Below are 16,362 nucleotides of genomic sequence, written 5' to 3'. Positions count from 1 at the left end.
ATTTCATTAAATATTCGGTTGAATATCCTTGATTAAAATTGAAGAAACTGCTTCGCCGATTTCCTTTTTACTTCCACTTTCACTGCCGAATGTGTACTGAGAAAATACCACAGGTAAAACACACGTATTTAATAGAAATTGTAAAACCAAATTTTTTAACATAATTTTATTTCACTCAAACATAACTAAAAATTATATTGTTGTATACACGATATATAATAATGTTAATGTACCTGTACTTTTTACCATATCAAAAGATTTGTTGTGCGCCGAAAACGCGGGATTATTTGCCAAGAATCCCGGGATTCTCGGGATTTGTAATTTAAAATGGTGGCAACAATATAAACTTTCTCTCTCTGTTCCAAAAAGTTTTTTTTTTAACAACTGTAACCCAAGGATGCATTGTAACATTAATTTTAGCGTTTACCAAAAAAAGCAATCGTTTCTGTTGAAACGATTCAGTTTTTTATCGTTTAGGTAATTACCAAAATAATTCTATTTTGTTTTTTAACGAAAAGAAATTCAATCGTTAACATAGTTACCAACTAGTGCTTTTTGAAAATTAAATCGCCAAAAAAAATTATTTAGTGCCTAGTGCTTTTTTTCTGAACTAAAATTATTTCGAGATAGTTAAAACCTGAAATAATTTGGAATATTTAAGGCTGTGGCAGCACTGAATTTACAAGAATCTACAAATTTAAATGGACTGAAATACAACCATGATTGATAAAAATCTGATGTTGCAAACCCACCTTGTTAAATTCTATTCGCGTTGAAAATGCTAGTACGCAAATAAGTTAAGTTTTTGTTTTTCTCTTTTCTAATTATTTGTACAGATTTTGTTTTTTTTTTACCACATCGTTTCTTGGTGCTGAATCCAAATCTGGCCTCACAATTGCTCTAGCACTAGAATTTTGAGATATCCTAACCTACCTCAAAGTGCCAAAAACACGGTGTTTTAGCGATATTTGAGGTTATATAATGAAAACATCAAATTATTTCCTCATTTTTAATTAGTGCATCATTTTCGTTTGATGCGATTCGATTTTTCTTTCTCGAGATATATCTACCAGTTTTAATGTGCAGTACTTCGGTATTATGTTATAAAAAAAGCATCCCTTGATTAAAAAAAATTTGGTGCTTTTAGTGTGGTAAAACGCTTTTCTTGCAAGTTTTTGGTGCTTTTTGAAAATCAAAAGATGGCAACAGTGATCGTTTATGCTGAAGTTGTAGCATGCACTTACTAGGTGCTTGGTGTTAATAGTGAGCCGGCAATGGCATACAACCATCGGCGTAGCCAGAATGAAATTTAGGGAGGGGCGGGAGGGGCTTGACCCATTGAAGGTGGCATTTCAGGGTACTATTTTATTTATATATAAGGATAATTTGAAAGTTAGGGGGGGTTCGAGCACCTCCCTTCCCCTACCTAGCTACGCCCATGCATACAACAACAACTTTTCGTTGATTTATTTTGTTTCGATATTAACGATTGAGTTTTGTTGCGTTAATTTGCGTTCTGAAACGTAACGGAATTAGTATGATAAATTATTTTTGCGCAACAACAAAACGAAATCGATTCATATAGTTTGTTGAGCATCTCTGCTCTCACCATAACTTCTTTCCATCTGCTTCCATATGGTCGAAAGACTGTGCGTTCCGCTGCTACATAGTTGCATGAATACTGCGTTTGTTTATGCATAAGTACATATGTTTGCATTTCCTTACCATACGTTTTACATTTAACATTCACATCAAAAGATTCGTTATATACATGTATGTATGTGTGATTGTAAACCCTTTGAACAAAGCCAAGTTAACAAACTAAGACGATATGTATGCAGGTATATATTTACTTTATATCAAAAATGGAACATTTATTAACTTATATTTACCTATTCACATCGAAACATAAGTGAACCAGACATAAAAAACTACAATGAGAAATTGGTATGTATGTATATTTACATAGTACTTATTTATGTACATAAATAGTATGTATGTGGTGTCAGACGATTTCTTCTGATTTATAGTTGTCACGTATCACATCACAGGGCCGTCTAAATTCCTGATAATTGGAATATACCCACACGTTGCCAACTGTAAGATAGATGAATGCGGATATTAAAATTTGTTTATACATATATATTTTTTTTATTAAGTAAAAGATTTACTTCGTTTGGCTCCTTTTATGACGGGACAACCAGCGTGGAGAGTGCGCAAATCGGGGTCCAGCGATTTGTGTAAGTTGTGCCACATAATCATTGCTCCCTTTGCAGGCTCTGAGTATACATTGAGGCGAGGAAATACTGTGTAACCGCCCTGGTCTACGTCGGAGAGCTAAAATAAATGCGAAATGAAAAATTTTTGCGTTTTGTGTTTGCATTGAAACTAAAGTAAAAAGTTTTGACTTACGTAGAACATATTTGTGGCTATGCGATCTTCGACCAATGAGGCGTTGGGGGCATCAGTCTGTTGAAAGTTTAATTAGCGCATAATTGCATTTCTAAGTAAACTTACCTTTGGTCCAAAGAAATCGAAATGCGGGTCATACTGTCCGCCAACGCCATAATTGGCCACCTGCATAGCTTCGGCGCTGGTTAAATCGAGGCCACTAATGGCCGATACAGTGCGATAAATGTATTTCATTGTTGGACCCTCATATTGAAGCCAGTTCTGTTGGCTTACGCGTACATCGCTCACTATACCTTGGCGCGCATTGCCAACTTCTGAACGGAACATACCATCGTCGGCCATTTTAAGAATTTCCTCTATATGTGTGTCACTTAGCAGCCCGTAGTAGATGGCGATTTCGGGATCTGATAGCACCTCCTCTTTCTGCAATGGCGCCAGCATGAATAACGGATGATTGAGGGTGTCCAATTTGCATTCGAGCTTGTGAAATTCCTTCTGCGGCACTCGCCTACCCTGACAGAGTCGTGAATAGTTTGCATACCATGCTTGTGCTTGCAAAGCACCCATGCTATCGAAATACGGCTGATTTCGTACTTCTTTAACATTCATGTAGAGTTCCAGATCTTTAAAAATGTGTTCCGGTTCTAGTTCTAGTATTTTATCAACGTATACAGTTGCGTTTTCGCGTTTGCCCAATTCAAATTCAGCTAGTGCCAAATATTCAAGTGTATCCATGTACATTTTGCGGTTCGATAGGTCGTTCTCGAATATCCTCGTTTGTGCTGCTGGAATGTTTGATGAATTTTCATTTGATTGATTTAGTGTGTTGTTAGCTTCTCTATAGCTGCCCTGGCTTGGAATATCGCCCATGTCTGTTCTCTTTTCTGAAATTCCTTTAAGGGTTTTATTGTGCTCGTTGTCTTCATGTAGATCGTATAGCACCACAGGAGCAAAAACCCCATATCTTGCTTCATATATGAGGTCATCGCCTTCATCAACATATTCGTAATCCTCCTCATCTTTATCTTCATCTTCATCGTCACTTTCGTATTCATCTTCATCCCAGTCTTCCTCATCATCATCCCAATATCCAGATGTATATTCACTGTTCGCCGCTCCGTTTGCAGTATCATTATTTAATTGGAGGCGTTCAAGGTCCCTGTCATCGTGATCTCCAGTTGTTTCATATTCTATAGGGGGTTTTTCGGTGCTTTCCTCCAGAAATTTCAATACTAATTTAGCCCAGCTGATAGCTAAAGGATATTCCTTGGCTTCGAAAAGATTGGCTGTGATTTCAAAACATTCCCGAATTGAGAGTTGAGATCTTAACAATAGAATTACGATTTTAATACCACTTCTATTTCATACTAATACCATTGCGTTAATCAAAAATATGGCTTACCCATAATCTACGCCGTTGATGATTCCATCGGCCAAATCAGCCGAGCTCAAATTATACATGATCTGTAGTCTTGCTAGTCCCTTGGCCGCACCACGCAATTCAATGACATCCGGCATTTTCAGTTCCGTTTCCAACTGTGTAAAGTTCCTTTTCAATGCTGCAATGAAAGTGGAAACGATATTTAGTTCATCATTTAAAGGTTAATAGCCCATTTCCACCAAAAGCTTAACTACAGTTAAGTGCTAAAGCAAGTTTCAGGAATTTTAACATGTGGTGATAGGCAAAGTTTGCACACTTTCTTTTGCTTTTACTTAAATGAGCAATTACGCCCTTCGAGTTGTAATCTTCTTTTCCATCCAATAGGCATAAATTGCAGTTAAGGTTTGGTGACAATTAATAATTAGACCGCAATTGTTCAAAAAGGCCGCTGATATGCCCTTGAAGATAGTCTATAGCATGTAAGCAATGCTAGCGTATTTATTGGAAATGCAAGTTGACAGAGCTCTTCATCAGCTTGTGGGTGTCATTGAAAGGCACTAGCCTTTCAAGAATTGCGCACCAGGCGTCTTTATGCGATGTGGTACAAAGCGCTTTGGAAGCTGTGAAAACTTGGTCTAAAGAAAATGGCGTAAATGCAAATCCGACAAAAGCGTCCATGGTTATACTTTCAAAGGAAACAAAAATCGCTTAGCTCCTGCTTCCTTCGAAAAATAATGTTAAGCTAACTCTCTCTATACAAATGTAGAGGTACGCACTGGGAAGACTATGAACGCTCTCGATGTACATTTGAAAATCAGTGCCTGGTGTTCGTCAATGCATAAATCTACAACAAGGAATAAGCTAACCATGGTTCAGGGGCTTTGCTCTCAACGCCGACAAAAGTCCCCACTTTTTAACAGTAGACGTATGTAAATATGCAAGTATGTATGTGGGAAACTACAGACAAGTTGAGATGGAGTTTATTAAACTCGTTGATGCGAAGTTTGAACGCTTCGGGTAAGACCACACACTATCGCCGTTTTTTTCTAAGGAGCCGCAGATGATATACTACAAAAGCTCTCACTCAACTTAAATTTTCGGTTGCCGGATGTCTGCAGTGTTTTTCAGCGCCTGCAGGGCGGCTGATCGATTCTTCTATTAACCTGCATCTAGAGCTATCTTCTGTGGTAGTGTGGTAGGTGATAAATGCACAACCATACATACACATCAGGAAACTGAAAGATGAGCATGCAAGGAGGGGAAACTTCTTTCCCGCGATCAATACCGCTCTCAATGCGGATATTCCATTATCGTCTTTCAAGCTCGAATGGCTGCGAAAGGTTTTTAACGAACTCGCGAATATATGTACATATCAACTCCGCTCACTCACCTTGCAGTCGTGTATGATTTGAAGCATATTCTGTTAGTTCCGCCCAATCGATTACGGTTCTTTTGATGAGTTTGAATGCATTGATGGGGTTCCCCAGATATGATTCCGGATCCTCCAGCGCCAATTCGTGCTCCTTCTTCACTTTAGCTATGAAACTAGAGTAATTAAGTTTATTTAAAAATTTATATGTACCTATATATATGCATATGTATATCGAAGGATTACCCACTTGCGTAAGACTGCAAAGTCCTCTGCCTGTGTTCGAATAAATTGTTGAAACCATTGAATAAACTCTTTTTCAACAACGGCCAGCAATTGAATACTATCGATCGAGGAGAAGTACTCGGCTTGACAACTAACGGTCCATAGGCCGACAAATAGGAAAATAAGAATGCACCGAGGCATCGACGAGGTTTTGCCGACACATTCCAGAACCAGGCTGGTAGCATCAGGATATTGCGATTGTGAAGCCATTCCTAAGACTTTGTCAGTGGCGAAGACAATGCAGTACTCCCACCTTCTTTACAAACTGTTGTGTCGATTAGGGAAGTATAACTCCGACTGAGTCGTTGACACGCCAGTTATGTGCAGGTGTTTCAAAATGCTACGTACATATGTACGTCTTTTTGGCGGTTATATGTCATATATTTTTGTATGTGATTATGTTCATATTGTATATACAATGAGAGAAAAAATACACATACACGCCTGCATACATGCGTATGTACCTATGTAAGTACATAAATAACTACCCAGTCGGAAAAGTAGTAATGCATTACATGCGTGCAAAATAATATAATGTATTGAAAAAGTTCCGAAAATTTCATATTAAAACACATTCATTTCTCGATACTAGGTAATGCAAAATTGAATGCCCCACTTTTCGTAAGGTATCGCCCTGGGGAAAAAAATGCATTTTCGGATGTGAAAAGGATTGTTTTACTGTTTATTATTTCGATTACTATACATTACATTTCCCCACTGGGTACGTATGTACATTAGACTGCATCACTCTCCACACAAAACAAAATAGTAGTGTCCGACCGGAGGTTCGGCCTGGTTTCGCTATTCGGCCTATTCGGCTGATTTTTTATGCTCGGCTTCGGAAATGCCGAACAATTAGGTAATTAGGTGTTGTATTTAAAGTTACATTATTTTACGACAGTTGTTAAACTTTTGTTGTTGTTTCGCATCTCTACATAACACTTTTGAAGATGTATACCTAAGAACTCTATTAAAAAATACATAAAAGTGATACAATTGCGTTTTGCTGTGATTTTGTAGAAACATGGGCGCTATTTGGAAGTTTTCCAACAGAAAAAAGTCAACTGCGATTTGCAATGTGTGCCAGAAAGAGTTTTCCCTGGAAAGTGAAGCGTCAAAAAAAATAAACAAGCTTGAAAAAGCATTTACAATTGCATCTTCACAATACCAAGAATTTTTAGCGGCTGTGGAAAGTTTATGTTTGTAAGGTGTTAAAAATAATAATAACTGGTGAACCCAAATTCTGTCAAGAGGCCCAAAATTGAATTTCAAAAACTTGATTAACATTCCAAATGTTAGTCAGAGTTATAAGAGATCTGAGTGTCATATTTCGTCTAAAACCGCGCAGCCGTTTCTGAGTGAAGATAAGTCTCGCATAGCACAGGTTTTTAATTTAGTCAAATTTCGAAACACCCTATACCAATGAAAAAGTTTCTTGATTAAAAAAAATCTAAAAACATCTACAGGCCTAAGCTCTCATTTTTGAAATTCCTTTTCAAAGGTATTTTCAAACTAATATCCTCTAAAATCTCTTTCGTTTGACATTGTGCTACGCATGTATTTCAATAAACTGATGAACTAATTTGAATTAAATTGTTCGAATACATGGCAACCCTCATAAATAAAGGTTAGAAATAAAGACGTTTCAAACCCATTACGATCGATAGCCATTTTTTATTAATTCATACAACTTATTAAATATTTTGAATGTAACTTTTTAAACACGTGACAACCCTCTTCAAACATTCAAAACGTTCAAACTAAAGATTTCTTAATATTGTATTGTTTGACTGTGGCATTTTTTTATTTCATATACTTCTTGTATTAGTTAATTGAATTAGACCTTTCAAACAGGTGGCAGCCCCCTACAAAAGTATTTTCCAGCTTAATCCTTGTTAACTCTCCTTCGTCGGACATAGCGATACATATTTTAATTAACTGATGAATTAAGTGGAATTTGACTTTTCAACATGTGGCACCCCCGCAAAATATGGTCAGAAATAAAAAAATTTCAAACCCCCTGCATTTGATACCCATATCTAAAAAATTCATTTAACTTATTAAGTAATTTTAATTTAACTTCTTAAACGGGTGGTAACCCTCTTCCAACACCTCAAAAATATTCTTTGCGTTCAAACTAAATATTTGTTATTACTCCTTCGTTTCGTATCCATATTTTGATATTTTATATAAATTGTGTATAAGTAAACTGAATTCGAGATTTCAAGCAGATAGCTACCCTGTTCAAAATACTACAACTTTCTGAAACCCCTTTAGTTTGGGACTCATAATTTTTTAAACAGGTGGAAACTCTCGTATATTTCAGTTAAGAAACAAAGCTTTTCAAACCCATTTCGATTGATACCCATTTTGGGATAGGTTATTTTTTTGTAAATAATTTGAATATAATTTTTTAAAAGGTGGCAACTCTTTTCAAAAAGGTAAAACGTTATTGCACATATATACAGTCCAAGCCTTTTATTACGATATCTCACTTTTTACGAAATAAAAAATCACTGACTTGCTATTTTTGAAACGTAAAACTCAATTTTAATGTTCGGCTTCGGCTTCGGTGTTCGGCCGAAAATTGAATAGTACCTAATATTAGGTTTCGGCTTCAGCCAAAATTCCAGCTTCGGTCGGACACTACAAAATAGGTACTGTGTTTCCATTGGAATTATAAAATCTATTATATTTGAGCTGGACCGATTTGAAAATACCTCCAAAAATGGAGTTTTTATGAATAAAAATAATTTCTTAAAGATTAAAAAACCCTCAAATGACAAAACGGTTTAGGTTTAAAAAATTTGCATAAAAAATGCTGTTTTGAACTTTTTTCTAAGATTGGTATAACAAAAACCTGAATAACTGAACCTAACCTATTCCCATTTAGACTTGTGAGGTATTATTTTTTTTTTTGATAAAAAACTCATTCAAGGGATAAAAGAGAAAGGTAGGATAAACGAGCGTCATTCCAAGTTGAATTAAGATGTGTTGGTATTGGAAAAAAGGGACGTGAGTGAGTTTTTTTTTGCAAAGAAATTAAAAGAGTGGCAAAATACCATTCTATTGAATATATATGTATGTATATTAGATTTTGTAATCCCGGCGGAAAACCCGCAACTTTTTTTGGTGCTGTAGTCTAATGTACATACCTACTTACATATATAAGTATGATCAACTGAGATAGATTTAGGGTACATACATACAAATGGAGTAATGTTTTTCTTTAAAGAGTATGCCACAGTTGCACACATGCCCTCGCTTGTGTCTAATTGGGAAGAAAAAATGATTAGGTTATTTTATAACTCTATCGTATATTTTCGAATTAATATTTGCATAGAGTCGTTCGCCGACTTCTAACAAGCCTAAAAAATTAACAGCTACACAGTTGGCAGAAATAATAGAAACACCTTTTTTAACAGTTTTGGCAGCATTTCTTAAATTCCTTCATGTTTAAAATAATATATATTTTTTTTATAAAAGTCTAGCTCATTATATAATAAACTGCGTATAAATCTGCATTTTGAACTTTGTACAAAAATTATGAAAATTCAACCAATTTTCACCTAAATCATGGAGCATACTTTATGTGGAAGAAAATGCACAACACCGTCAGCTAAAAAATTGGAAAAAATTAACGGAATTTTGTACACTTGAAACTTGCACTTTATCCTACTAAAATTTAGCAGGCTACACAACAGCACATGATAAAAATATATAAAAAAAATAAAAATAAATATAAATAAATAAAAAAATAAAAAAATAAATAAATATTTCATGCAACAGCATACGTAAAATTTCTCAAAATTCTGAATAAAGGATTGAAATTAAGGTGAAATTTTGCTTGAATTTATAGAATTTTTGTACAAAGCTTGAAATGGTGATTCAGTTTATTATATAATGAACTAGACTCTTTAAAAAAAATATTTAACATTAAAAAACAAAAGAAATGTTAGCCAGAACTGGTCATTATACCGCATCACCAGTGTTATTTTTCACATAATAAAATGTCAAGTGCTTCAACGTTAAAGTCACCAGAAACCATATTCGCATACACTATGCAACAAATTTGTAACGGTGATCATTTTAAGAATTGCCAGTAAGTATTCAAAAAATGAAAAACAAAAAAAAAAGATTCTTCAAAATCTTGGGTTTCGATAAACACTGAAGCTAATTTATTAATGTTTTTAAATTCTTTTAAGCGTTTAGTGCATAATCTATCGATCGAATTTCGAAAGAATATTACATGTACATACATATATGCATATTAAGGTAACATGAATGTTACTTCTTTAATTCTGAAATATATGTTTTCAATACATTCATTTTTAAGATGTGGGTAATTGAGGGATTTTTTTCGATATTCGTGGGTAATTTAACAAAGAATTTCTGGCATCACTATAACCGACTTCACAAAAAGAGAGAGTTATTCGTCGGAATATATACATATACATTTTTTTTATGTATGTTACCGCACCACTGTGGACTACGTTAACCAATTTCTATAATTCTTTTTTTTTAAAGGAAAAATTACTTGTATAAACAAATAATTCAAATTAGTTTGAAAAATACAATCAAAAATAAGTAGCCAAAACTGAGTGATCGTATCATTTTGTCGCGGGGTGTATATACAAATGCAGCGTTGCCACAGAGACATTTTTTTTCCTACCAACCTTTCCTACCATAACCAACCAAACATTTTTTTGAGTTTTAATATTAGTTTTCAATGTCAAATTTTTTAAAAACATAGTTAACATAACATTTAGTAAAACTAAAACACAACTAGATTAATAAAAACAAATTAACTGCGTATAACGATTCATTTTACTGTACAGACTTATCCCTGGGCACATATGTCTCCTTACACATACATACATATCGTCACTAGATACGAATAAAGACGCGAGCTCAAAAGTTGATAGCAAAAAAAAAGAGGCGTAAAAAACATTCGGCGAAGAAAGACTCTTAACATAGGTGACGGCAAATAAAGCCGCGTTAACCTCTTTGACAGCGAAGAAAGACCCGCGGTCAACTATATTTTCGAGTGCAACAGTATTCCCCAGAACTCCCCAAAGAGTTTTTCCGAGCTCTTTATTCGTATCTAGTGACGATATTATTATTATTACGTCGAAGATACCCGCGCTGTGACCTAAGAAGATATATTGTGCTATTAAAAAGCTCAGCACTTTGGATGAGGCCATGTTCCAAATTTTAGATGGAAAAGGCAATCGTTCTCCAAGGTGTATCAATCTACGATTCATGCTTCGTGGGCAGGCACATTGAATATACTCTGGGGTTTCTTTCAGCAGCCGACAAACCCATTTAAAAAAATACCCATTTAATTAAAATCGTACGTTAGTTTGCTGTGTGCTGTCAGGTAGCCAGTAAGAGTTCTAAATTCAAGGTGTCTTTTGGAGCTCCTGCTGGAAAGAGTTACGCTTATCTTTGATTATCTTATTCCGTTTGACTTCCGCCAATAGGCAGCAATTTGAGATTATTCCCAGCTAGCTCCTAAGTAGGTATGCAGTGTATCCTTTAGATGTACCACGGAAAGGTTAGGGATCATGCAAACGCATTTGGGCTTCACGCTTTGCGAGACAGTCAGCCCTTTCGTTGCCTTCAAACCCTTCATGCGTGACGCTATTGTGGGCTCGCAGGTGGTTCAAAAGTTTACAAGCCTTAATGCCATTTTAAAAGACTCTAAGGCCTTTAACGCTGCCTGAATGTCCGACATATAATTTATTCTGGCCTCATTTGCCTTCTACGATGACATTCGCGAACACAGACTTCGATTCGGAAGACTTCCGCCTGAAATATGGTTGAGTACGAGCCCATTGGCAGACTTTTCTGGAATCTTGGTCCAAGTACGCCATAAATTATATCGCAGATAACAGGTAATACGAAACTACATCGATTTTTCGTCTCTCTTGAACAATTTTTAAAAATGGACTTGGCACCTTTTCACCCTTAGGTCACGATATATGGATGTCCGTATGGCATATTGGCAATAATAACTTTTGTACTTAGGAATCAGGTATATTTACATGTTTGTGGCCGCCATTATACGAACGCACCGGTGAAATATTTGTGTAAAAAAGGTTGCTAAAATATTTGGAGATATGTACGTACATATTTTCTATTTTTCGCAAATAACGATTACTCATTGTCACGTAACCTACCGAAATCCAATCAAGCCTACCAACCTACTAAATGGAAAAAAACCTACCAGTTTTGGTAGGAAAAGCCCATGTTTGGCAACACTGTACACATGTGCATACATATATACATACATACATATCTGTATTCTTATGGAAAAGTAGCTTATGTCGGGAAGCTGGCTTTAGTATAATGCGGCATTACCTTTATTCTATACCTTCGACGTTTAACGTTTTTCCGAAAAAATAAATAAAGCGCAAAAAGAATACGCATCAAAGAATTTGAGCACTTTTAAACAAAGGTTGCACTCACCTTTCCACCTCCCCTAAAACCAAAAATAGTAAAAATTCATGTATACATATAAATATATTGCAAAACTCGTTTTTAATTTAACATTTTTTTTTTATATTAAAAAACCTTTATAAGATAAATAAATACATACATATACATATGTATGTATGTATATCTACGCATGTACAAACAGAATAGTACAAATATACATATGTACTTATGTAAGTGGAATAAAAAAGAGCTTAACAATTATAAAATTGAATTTCACTAATTTTAGAAAAAACGCGACATTTACAAAATGGCATACCGAATTTCTGAGTCGATTTTTTCATAGCGTTTCTAAATGTGCAAACAGTTGCCGATAACAGTTTCAATTTGAATGCCCTAACAGTAACAATGTAGAAAATACAAAGTTATGGCCGACATGTAAACGGTCAAATATAAACATAAAGCTTCGTACGACTTCAAAAAGTTAAAACTCTTAGGTAACAACTTTGAATGCTTATCAAGTTTTAAATACTCGTACGCATACTTCCGCTTGCTGGTTTTTCTTTAAATGGAATTAAATTGCAAATTCGCCGTGGTCAGGTTCCAGACCACAAGGTCGACGAAATTCTTGTTGGCGTTCATGTATCCATTTGTTCGAGACTGAAAGAGATAAGTAAGTATTTATTATTACAGATATATTACCGATGTATGTAAGTATGAACGTATGTACATAAATATACATACTTAAATATATGCATGTATGTATGCACATATGTTTTTTTGTATGTATTCTTACCCCACTTAGAGCCAGTTAGAACAGGGCAGGCCGCATGACGCGTTCTGAAATCACCTTCACCGGACCTGTGCAGGTTGTACCAGAAGGCCGCTGATCCTTTTTTGGGCGACAAAGCAATGCGTAAGTTTGTAAAGACTGTGGCACCACCTTGTTCCACGTCACTCATCTACGAGGTAAAAACAAAAAGATATTTCACATCGTAAACGCGTTACATTACCACCTTCGGCTATAATTTTACAGAGATATTTTGCCTATAAACGGCATCAAAGTAGACTTACGTAGAACAACACCGTTGCGATACGATTGCCAGTGTTGAGCCCTTGGAAGGCACGAATTTCATCCCTCTGTAAGGAACGAGATACAATGTTAAAATTTCAATGTATACTCCCTGGCGCTAAAATAATTTCATTGTTTAATTCTGTCTTCAACTCACTCTTGCGAAATCAAAATGCGGCTCATAATGGCCTCCAATGCCATAATTCACCACCTGTAATTCCTCCGCCACACTCATATCTAAACCCGTCATATCCTCTGTTCGTTGTACAATGTTTTCAATGATCTTATGCTCCTCTGTGCGTATCCATGCCGATTTGCTGATACGGTAATTAGCGGTTTCCAATTCGCCGGTCACCGCATTCTGGACGGTAGCGCGACGGAATCGAGGACGCGCCAGTTTCTTAACCAATTCAATTTCCTTGTCATGCATTACGTCATAGTAGATCACAATATAAGGGTCCAAAAAGGCTTCTTCGAGTTTGAGTGGCGCCAAGCGCAGGAAGGGCACATTATTGTTAACATAACGGCATCGGAGTGGTCGCAAATCCGCTGGGGTCAGCTTCAATTCACCACGACAAAGCATTTCGTATGCTTTGCGTTCGCTAAAGGTATAATCACTGGGATCACCCTTGGCAATCGGCTGCAATCAAGCAGATTGAATTGTTAGTGAATTCCGACTGCTGCCAAATTAGGCATCGTAGACTTACCAAATCAGAGACAGGTGTACTCTCGCTACCATCGTCACCTTTGACTTTGCGTTCAGCTTGGAGTTCAGCTATCTCCTTTTCGTAAAATACCTTATTGCCTCTGGCGCGTTCATGGTCGGGTGTTAGTTCCAATAGTTCATTAGTCATCGTAAGCGCTCTTTCCACGTTGCCTGCAATAAATTAAAAACAACATTAATTTGAGTTCCTGTTCTAAAGTTTTTTGATGGATGGATGTTTTAGCTTAGGGCTGGGGTAGGTGGCAGCGCTGCGTGCTCAAGATGAAGTTCCGAAGGCAGAGATTTCCCTCGGATTTAGCTTAGCAAAAGCGGGCAGCTGAGTGCTGAGATGCCCTACGTTCTTCACGTTCTTTACACTCTTGCTCGAAGACTTAATGCCTGGTCAGTTTAAGAAGCTATTTTGGCTGCCTACGGTTCATCAGCTGCTGGAAGGTCCTTGCAGTAGTGAATGTCTTAGGGTTCGCCCAAAGATGAGTACCACTTGAACTCCTATATCCTTTCTGCCAGGAAAAATAAACTCGAAGATCCCATGTAAGCAAATTCCTCAATCTTTCAGTTAACTGAAATGGGACCAAAATCAACCTAATTGGTATGTATTTCGGGGCGACCGCACGAGAGAGGTCAAGCATTCCCTTACCGAGCAATCACTCTCATCTTGGCTATCTGTTTAAATGTTTATTCTTCTCGACGGTATTATTCTAGTAAATGTGTAGTCGTCTACTTCTCTGTATCGGCAACCTCTTCCGAAAACAGCCGCAAAATCGGAGGTGGAGCTCGTCTAAGCACTAATATAACAATCAATTATTCCTATAATGGTCTTTATACAGCTACATGTGTTTTAGATTTGGAGGCTGCATCTTTTACCAATGGCACCGTAACAGCCAAATAGGCCACCTTGTTTTTACTCGCTTCTAAATATTATACACATTATAACTCCTGACGAATAAAATGAGCTCGGTCTTACCAGGATTAATAGCTATTTCACAAACCGCAGAACAACTTGTTACTAAGTTCAGGCACATCGACATGAGATCCTTACTCACTCTACGTTGGGCGTAGGCATAACCTTATTCCGCCGTGAAATTTCTATCCCAGAGCAAGGAGCTGGTGATGAACTTTAAGTCTTAAGTTGATTTCAGAGCCTAGCTGACTTGGACCGCCTCGGGCAATACATCCTCCGTACCGAGGATATACCCAACTATATACATATTTACGAGTATATACTGCATTTGCTCAAGAATATAATTTTTCTCCTAAATAATTAAGGTTAAGTTCGCAGTTTCTCGATATGTAATTGAGAGTGCTACTTTATCACAGTCACAGTTCGTAGCAGCGACTGTTACTGTAATTGTGGAAGGCGAAATCCGACTACTAAAACCTCATTGCGACTGTTTGTCACAGTCTGTCACGGTGACTTTTTGGAAGTTGTCACAGCAGTTACCAGTAACTTTTGGAGTAACCGTGACAAAGTCACGGGAACGCAAATATCTGCCACCTCTAATCGGAACAAAGTAAATATCTGTGTTTAAAGTGATTTGTACAACCTTGGTTATTTCTGGAAATGGGTATTTAGTTACAGATGTGCTAATCAATGTTAAATTATTCACTTCACATTTTCTGATGTCCTTAGAAACATCATTTGTTGTTATTACATTTTCATTAATGATTCGAAAAACTAGCAACACTCGATTCGAATTCGATTCGTCTCGATAGTTCTATCAGAGAAAACACACTCGCCTCGAATTCAAGGCGAATTCGTTATGTTTATTGGGTCCAGTCCACCCCATATTGAAAAAATATAGCACTTTTGTAAGATGAATACGATTAAGTAAAAGGGTATCGAAGGATAAGGCTTTATTTTAGTTCATTAATTTTATCGCATATATAAGCAGTTAAGATTTGAATATATAAATCCGTGAAGGAAATTAAATTACTTTAATTGAAATTCCCACTTTTTCCCCTTCAATGAACTGACTTATTTAACATGGCGATGTCCTAGGAAGCAGTCAATTATCCGACTCTGCATTTGATTACAATTACTTTAAAATGCATTTGGCTTAACGAACTTCAAAGTCAGTATTTTTCGTTTGAATACGCGTTCGTTCTGGACTTCACAGATTTGCTTTTTGCATATTTGCAGGATACAAATGGTTTCTTTGGGTAAAAATAGCATCGAATTTTATGACATTTACTCAATGTATTTGTTTCAAAGTAGTTCTCAAATTTGTTGACTTAAAAAAAACCACTTTCTTCCGTCAGGATTGTTAATCCTACTTGTCATGAGAGCGATGTTTTTACAAAAAAAAACTATACTTAAGAAAGAAATACGGACATATGTTTTATGTAGCATTTGCAGATACATACTACATATGTAGGTACATATTATAATGTGCCCAAATCAAATTTCTATTGAAGAGTTGTGATTTGAATTTGTTCATTATCTACACCCTGCGCCGCTATAACATAAAATTGCATACTTTCAGGCTTTTCTGCGTGATATCACTCTTTGTGGCCTTTTATTAAGGGGTTATTAGGTATTAATTTTCCAACAACAAAACGTATGCTGGATTGCTACATAACTACTTTGCACCTTAAATGCCTCAAACAGTGAGTACCATCATTACTTTAGACATCCTTTGACAGTTAATTTTAAAGTTGTAAAATTTCTTACAAGGCGAATT

The 16,362-nt window shown here is 36.2% G+C and overlaps 2 protein-coding genes across 3 annotated transcripts in view; both read right to left on the bottom strand.

Moving 5' to 3' along the window:
* Positions 1–1,848: 1,848 nt before the first annotated feature.
* LOC118736798 (prolyl 4-hydroxylase subunit alpha-1) lies at positions 1,849–5,796 on the bottom strand. The gene is made up of 7 exons (XM_036466835.1): positions 5,413–5,796; positions 5,184–5,338; positions 3,815–3,971; positions 2,518–3,736; positions 2,413–2,469; positions 2,172–2,337; positions 1,849–2,097 (listed from the first exon to the last, which is right to left on the bottom strand). Exons 1-7 carry the CDS (start codon positions 5,655–5,657, stop codon positions 2,006–2,008), a joined length of 2,091 nt encoding a protein of 696 aa, XP_036322728.1. The 5' UTR covers positions 5,658–5,796; the 3' UTR covers positions 1,849–2,005.
* A 6,161-nt stretch (positions 5,797–11,957) lies between these two features.
* The window catches only part of LOC118736797 (prolyl 4-hydroxylase subunit alpha-1), a 108,960-nt gene continuing 104,555 nt past the window's right edge, over positions 11,958–16,362 (bottom strand). For both annotated transcript variants that reach the window (XM_036466834.1, XM_036466833.1), the window contains 5 exons: positions 13,665–13,834; positions 13,115–13,597; positions 12,960–13,025; positions 12,682–12,847; positions 11,958–12,545 (listed from right to left, as the gene is read on the bottom strand). In XM_036466834.1, the coding sequence (XP_036322727.1) occupies positions 12,460–12,545; positions 12,682–12,847; positions 12,960–13,025; positions 13,115–13,597; positions 13,665–13,834 (971 nt within the window). In that variant the 3' untranslated portion in view covers positions 11,958–12,459. The remainder of the gene's footprint in view (positions 12,546–12,681; positions 12,848–12,959; positions 13,026–13,114; positions 13,598–13,664; positions 13,835–16,362) is intronic.

This window comes from Rhagoletis pomonella, unplaced genomic scaffold, assembly GCF_013731165.1.
Source record: "Rhagoletis pomonella isolate Grant_MI unplaced genomic scaffold, Rhpom_1.0 Rhpom_scaffold_00004, whole genome shotgun sequence".
NCBI lineage: Eukaryota > Metazoa > Arthropoda > Insecta > Diptera > Tephritidae > Rhagoletis > Rhagoletis pomonella.
The sequence above is the reverse complement of the archived record's forward strand: the minus strand, read 5'-3'. Positions and strand labels throughout refer to the sequence as shown.